Source organism: Podarcis cretensis, assembly GCF_951804945.1.
Source record: "Podarcis cretensis genome assembly, chromosome: 1".
NCBI classification, from domain to species: domain Eukaryota; kingdom Metazoa; phylum Chordata; class Lepidosauria; order Squamata; family Lacertidae; genus Podarcis; species Podarcis cretensis.
Window position 1 is genome coordinate 113,163,550 of NC_137170.1, and position 7,087 is coordinate 113,170,636.

General features: G+C 44.8%; 1 protein-coding gene across 1 annotated transcript in view; it reads right to left on the bottom strand.

Annotated features, from left to right (window-relative positions):
- STK39 (serine/threonine kinase 39) overlaps positions 1–6,381 on the bottom strand; it is a 105,900-nt gene extending 99,519 nt beyond the window's left edge. The window contains exon 1 of the mRNA XM_079979394.1: positions 5,218–6,381. Within this exon, the coding sequence (XP_079835520.1) occupies positions 5,218–5,452 (235 nt within the window). The 5' untranslated portion in view covers positions 5,453–6,381. The remainder of the gene's footprint in view (positions 1–5,217) is intronic.
- Between the last annotated feature and the right edge of the window lie 706 nt (positions 6,382–7,087).

Consider the following 7,087-nt stretch of genomic DNA (forward strand, 5'->3'; position numbering starts at 1 on the left):
TATGCTAGGAGCAGCTTTGCTTAGTCTAGGGAATAAGGAAGGTTTCCACTAAGGATGAAAGAAGGAAAGGCCTTTGCTATCTTACTTTCCTGCGGTTTCTAAAGGGAGAGCAGAACCTGCCAACCAGATTCCCAAGGGTCTTGGATGCTGCCTGGTAGCCCTTTTGCCAGTACAGTTCTAGTACACTAAACTACGCCAGCAGACCTTCATACACAGAAAACCTGTGTTTTGTATCTATTAAATGGACTACTGGGGTCCCAATTTTAAGAGGATGGATATAATACAAAACCTGCTGAGGTGTGTGGCATCTTCCAAAAAGTACTCAAGAGTGTATGGGATGGTGGGCTCAGTGATCCATCCTCCTCCTCTGGTTTCTCTTTGCTCAGGCCAAAGGCTAGCTTTATCAGCATCCTGTTCACACAGTGGCCAACCAAACGCCCATGGGAAGCATTAAGAATGACCTAAACACAACCGGATTCTGCTCCCTTGCAGTCCCCAGAAACTGGTATTCAGAGGCATGTACCTCCTTTGACAGTGGAGATGAAACATGGTCACCCTGGCTAATAGTCGTTAGCCTTAACCTCCATGAATTTATCTAATCAAAGCCTCCGAGTTGGGTAGCCCTCACTGCCTCCTTTTGGCGTGAGCCGTATGCCGGTAGTTCAATTTACGCTGCATGAAGTAGTTTCTTTTCTCAGCCCTAAATCTTTGAACACTTCACTTTGCCAGATGTCCAGAAGTTCTAGTGTTATTGAGGGGGTGGACTTTTCTCTATCCCCTTTCTCCATGGCAGACATAGTTTTATAATCTTCTATCATGTCATCTCTTACTTTTTCTCTAAACTAAAACTGTTAGAAAGTATTGTTAAAGGTACAGTAGCCAAGCATAGAAGAACAAGCCTCGCTGAAGTAAAGCCAACATGGCTTCTGCAAGGGCAAGTCCTGCCTCCCAAGTCCATGGCAGTTCTTTGAGAGTGTCAACAAGTGTATATAGATAGAGGAGATCCAGCTGACCTTGTGTACTCAAGACATTCAAAAAGCTTTCAATGAGGTATCTCATAAAAGACTTCTGAGTAAGCTTACTAGTCCTGGAATGAGAGGGGAAGCTCTTCTCTTGTGCATCGGGAATTGGTTAAGTAGCAGGAAACAGAGAGTAGGAAGGAGTAGACAATTGATCACCTTATTCTCCAGGAGTTTATCTAATACTGTTAAAAGAACGTAAGGCAGAGTCCTACTAGATATGCACCAGTAAGGTATTCAAACCCATTAACAGCAATGGGATATTTGAAGCCAATTGTCAGAATGAGGGCTTCCCCAAAGAAAACTAAAGACCTAGAATAAATTATGTCTAACTGCTGCAGTGGGTACACACTGCGTGCTCTTGTTGTAAGTATAAAGCATTTAAGAGCCAATTCAGAGATTACATTATCTTGACCTGAAAATGAATGCAATGCAAATTACACAAAAGGAAACAGAAAACCAGCAGGTAAGTGTCATCCGGATTAGACCAGAGAAAGTTAAAATCCATTCCTCTGGCACTTTTAGCTGTCAAATATGCTTCCATCAGGAATCACAGTTGTTACACTAGTCTGATCATGCTTTTAAAACAATCTTGCAGGTAAGGCACATTTAATCAGGACAAGCATTTTACAAGACTCTCTGCACAACTACCTTGCAACTACAATAATAAAACTGTGGTTTTTTTGTGGCCTGTCACTGCTTTTACTTATCTTAAGTTAATTCAAAAGGAGCATTGCTCTGGATTAAATTAAGATCCATCTGGAACACCCTTCCAAAAATGCAACTCAGAGAGACATGTATTATAACAATGCCATAAGTACTGAACATCCACGGCTTCAAACTAAGCCAAGATCAAGAATCTTACATGCTCATGTTTGCAATGAATAAACCAACTAATTGCACCGGTTAGGGTTTTCAGACCTAGTGCCTATCATAACATCAGCATAATATAATGTATTTAAAAATATTTATTAAAAATATGGTAATTATGACACCCTGAACAAAGATCCAATTTTGATTTAAGTTACGTTTAATCTCACAAGTTCAAGATTGCACTATTTCTGTTTGTTCTTCTTTGAAAGGTGAATATGCTTAGCTCATATCCAAAGCTGATTTTCACACTAGTTTAGGCCTTCATCTTCCTCATTTTGTAAGCAATACATAATACAAAGAAGCTACAAGTCATCGTACGGAATTAAAGGCCCAAGATTAAAAAAAAAGTTGCTTTTAAAAGTTTGATTATATTAAGCAACACTCAAAGGGATAGCATTTGGTTTAAATGAAGTCTGGATTTAATATAAGGACCCAAAATATTAAAAATCTACCCTAGCTCACAAAAATGATAATTCAGAACCCCCTATCAATCAGTTTAAGCCCGATTCTCTTGGTAACCCAACTTTTTGTACTGTATTTGTTATTGTGCAAACTATGAATCTTTAGGCTGTTCTCCAAACAGTATGGTCATTTGATGTCTCTAGTCCACTACCAGATCTTATACCTAGAAAGCATGGGGCACTTAAAGTACAGTCCTATCCATGTGTTCAATGGTGCTTACTTCCTAGTAAACAAATCTTGCTTAGAATTAAGATGGCAGCACAAAACAGAAATCCTTCATTTCACAACTCCCTAGTCTATGAATGTAAGTTTTATACCACGAAAAGTGTGTGGGCTATGTGGCAAGAGAGAATGTGCCAAAACTGAACAAAGCCAGATTTTTGTTACAAGCCGGTATGTTTTAACTGTTGTGGCAGCCAAGGAATGTGCATGCTTGTTCACTGATTTTCTAAAGTTTCCTATTTAATTCAGATTTTGTATTCTTGGAGAAAGAAGTCACCTTGATTTAAATAAAGACAGTCTGCAATTCATTTAAAAGTCAATGGGATTTTATCCTGCTTAGCTTACTTAATAAAATGTTTATTAAGCATTTTGGAAAAAAGGACAAGTGACAAATTACAGCTTCACATATGAAGCACATGGGACTAGGGAACAACTACCACGGAATTCAATAGAACTTACTTCCAAATAAACACACTTAGGCTACCACTCTAAGAAAGTGATTCACTGATTTCTTGCAGAGGCTTGTTTAACTCCTACCATGATGCAGCAGTCTCTGAAGAACATGGCCAGACATGGCTGGCTCTTACATTTCACAAATTTACAGAATTGCAGAGTTTCAAGGGACCATGAGGATCATTTAGTCTAACCCCCTGTAATGCAGGAATCTTTTTGCCCAATGTGGGGCTCGAACCCACAACCCTGAGATTAAGAGTCTCATGCTCTACCAACTGAGCTATTTCCAAAAGCAGTGTCCATTTGCAATGTAAGTTGTGTCAACACAAGGTCTCTAAGCCTAACCGGTCAGAAACCAAGGCAGACCATCACCCAGAAAAAAAATCTCGTTTTAATTTGCTTTTTAAAATAAATCCCTCTCCGAGGAAAAGTTGAGCGGAAGCCACATAATGAACATCAACTGGCCCCAATAAAGATATTATTTTACTCTCCCTGCAATGTTCTCTGTCAATGAGCTGATCTTTAAAAAACAACTTAAACTGGTGCCATAAATGTTGGAACGTATAGTTAAAACAGAAAAGTACGGTCCTATATCTCTACTCAGAAGTAAGCCCTGCTGAGTCCAATGCGACTCTGTTAAGTGTCCCCAAAATCTTGATGAAGAATGTTAAGTGGACAGTTTTACAAGGTGCTTTTGATGGTCTTCTTCCCCCTGGACGATGAGGATGCTGGCAATCCACAAGTGGGGCTGCTGCAGAATACCTCCCTGCTCCAGAAGCAGAAAAGAGGAGAGCTTAGGCACCTTGCTTGCACAGCATCCTTCAGCTATTTCAGTGCCATGGCTGTGAGAAGGCCAAGAAAGAAGTAGGATGACAGGCAGCAGGACAAAAAGACTAAAAAATCCAAAGGACAAAAGGATACGGTTTCTCTTTTTAGCAGTCCTTAGGAGGCTTCAGGAGACCACATGCAATACAGACGCACATCTCAGCAAGTACAAGAGGGGTGCCAAAACTTCCTAAAAGAGAGTCTGCTCTCTTCTTTTCTTTAAATGCCCATTTCAGCAGTTCTGAGGCCATCAATATTAAAAACAACTGCAAGAGATACTGGAGGCAGCCCTACCCCACTGCTGGATGCGGCCTAGCTCACAAAGAAATGACACTCCTGGATTTGGAGTTTTGTTGCATTTTCAGGCTTTAGCCCCGTTATCTCTCTCTACAAACCAGACTTGCAAAGCAACTGATGCCCAGAAAATAGCATCCAAGTCACCCCTTAGGCTTATTTAATTAACTTCTCAGGGAACGTGAAAGAAACAAGAAACAGACCCAACCTACATGGTGCTAACATCACTGCAACACCAAACGAGCAGATTATTAAACTGGGGAAGGTAGAAAGATGGGCGCTGGCATTAAAAAAACCTTAAAGCAATAGCTATGCCATTGCAAAAGAAACCTACTTAAAGAGTGAAGAATATGTTAACGGGGTGGGGCACGGATGGTACGGAGGGGAGAGAAAGGAGAGCAGTAACTGAAGCCCTTGGCCAGGGCAATGTGCAGAAAACTGTCATCTAAAACTGATAGACGTGACGTTTCTGGATGCAAGAGTGACGCTGCACCTGGAGAAAAGGAGTTGGAGGGTGAGGGCGGGGGGGGGTGGACAAGAGAGATTCAGGGAGGCGGGATGGACTTAAATCTCCCCATTAACAGGAGAGAAAGTTGGGAGCCAGAAAGGCAAGAAGTGCCATGGCAACTTAGGAGGCCGGCAGAAGCCGCAATGCTTAAGGGAAAACTCCGGGGAGGCGAGGTGGGGGTGGAGGAGAGAAATCGAGAGAGCAAAAGGGGGGGGTGCTGATGCCCCACCCCTCAATGAAGGCAGGCAGGCAGGGGAGCCGGCCCTAAGCGTTCTAGAACGAGCCGGGCTCCGTTCTCCTCCCCCGGATCATGGAACGTTGCAACAAGAGGAAGCGAGATGAAAGCGGCGCTGTGCAAAGAGCCGGTGCCTGAAGCAGGAGGAAGTCAAGTTTGCAGCATCGGGCACTGCAGTGCCGGGCGCATCCGCCGCAACGAGAGCCTCTGGGCTGGGGAAGCTCAGGGAAAAAAAGCCGGTAGGCCCCAAAGCCGGCTGACGAGGCATCCCCGGCACCCACCCGCCTCCCCCTGAGCCGCCGCTCCCTGCTACACGCGCCACTGACCGATCACCTCCTGCAGCTCGTAGGCGTCCCGGCAAATGGGCCAGCCGACGGCGGGCGGCGCGGGGGTCGGGGGCGGCGCAGCGGGCGCCGGCTGGGTCTGTTGCACCGGCGGCTGGGGCTGGGGCGGCGGCTGCTGCGGCGGCGGCGGCGGCGACGGCTGCGGCGACGGCTGTTGCTGCTGCTGCTGCTCCTGCTGCTGCTGGACGTGAACGGGCGAGTCGCTCTGCTCCGCCATGATGCTGCCGGAGCGCACAAGCGGCGGCGACCTCCTTCAAACTTCCCTGCCAGCAGCACCTTTAACCCTCATCCGCAGCTCGCTCATCCACTCCCTCCCTCTTTCCCATCCTTCCTGCCAGCCAGCCAGCCGCGCGGTGGGGGAGGGAGCGCACCGAGGGGGCGGAGGCTGAGCTGCTGCTGCTGCTGCTGCTACACGCGTTAGAAGCAGGAGTAGCCCTACGCAGTCGAGAGCAGGAATTGATCCGCTTGGCACAAACCATAATATTGAGGAGGGATAGTTGCTCAAAAAGAAAAGAGAGAGGGGTAAAACCAGCCCTCCCGGGAAGGAGGTTTGCAAACGACGCTCCTCCTCTCCGCCGAGAGGATGGGTGCAATAATAACGTTTAAGGGGCCCGATCCTCTTCTTGTGCATTCTTACTCGGAAGCAAGTCCCAGTGAGTTCGGAGGGACTTCCTCTCAAGCAAGTGCACAGCCTCGTTGTGGGAATGAGCAGGTCTCTTTGGGCATCGCAGGCAGGGTTTTTTATTTCTTTCGTTTCTTTTTGTTACTATTATTACTTCCGAGTCAGCAGGCATTGCATTCTGCTGCATAGGAAGGCGATGGATGAGAGGAGCGGTTTTATGCGGTTTGTGACTCTTCGTCGGCTCCAAAAACTGGGGAGCCAACCAAGCATTTATTTTTCCCTGCCATGCGGCCCTGATCTGTTCAATTCAGATCGCTTACTGTTCAATACACTTCCTTAAGCATCCTGCCGCACACAATGTGGGTCGCAGAGGAGCGGATAAAAACTTCCTTGTTATATATGGACAATCAAAGCCGGACGTTTTAAATCCAAAACGTTTGCAAGAAAGGGACTACAGGATGACTGTTACCTCTCAGGTTACCGAAGCACAAAAGCTTCATCTTGGTTCCTGCCCACTGTGGTTTGTGGATTTAACTTGTGAAAGATGCCTGTATGTACTTTATACAGTAACTGTAGGTACAAGGTTGCTTTCTGGAGCAGAGGAGGCTCGTGTGGACCATTTAACATGCGTAACATAATGTATTATACACAAATGTTGGGTTTTCCCACAGGACACCCCCTAGTTAGCAAACTCCAGTGTTTGCACAGTTGAACAGCAATAAAATGGAAGATTTTGCATTTAGTATGTGATTGTGCATTTATTCTGCAAGATGTGCAGTGCCAACATTATGCAGAAATTTGAGACTGATATTACAGCCTCAGTACTCTGTATATGTTGAGTTTGAAACCTAGGCCTCACAAACTTGCACAGTATGTCACTGTTTTCATAAGAGACAGTGCAAATACCTTTTTTTAAGTCTGGGAATGTTGTTAACAGCACTTGGGCCATTTTTAAAATCAAATGTACATTTCTGACAATGTACCTTTTCCCCTTAAATTTATTGGTGCTAACATTCAGAAACGTAATAGTTTGTGGCAGTTCTGTTTAAAATTGTTCATGTGACAGAGTAGGTGTATCTCATTTTCTTTTTGAGTGAATCATGCCTACTCATAACTTTCAAGAAGTGATGATTCACATCACACTGTGTTCGTTTCCCCCTAAAAATCCCCCAGTCCAATAATTCCATTTTCTTGTAAGTTACCTTTCCTACCTATAGTCACCCATTAATT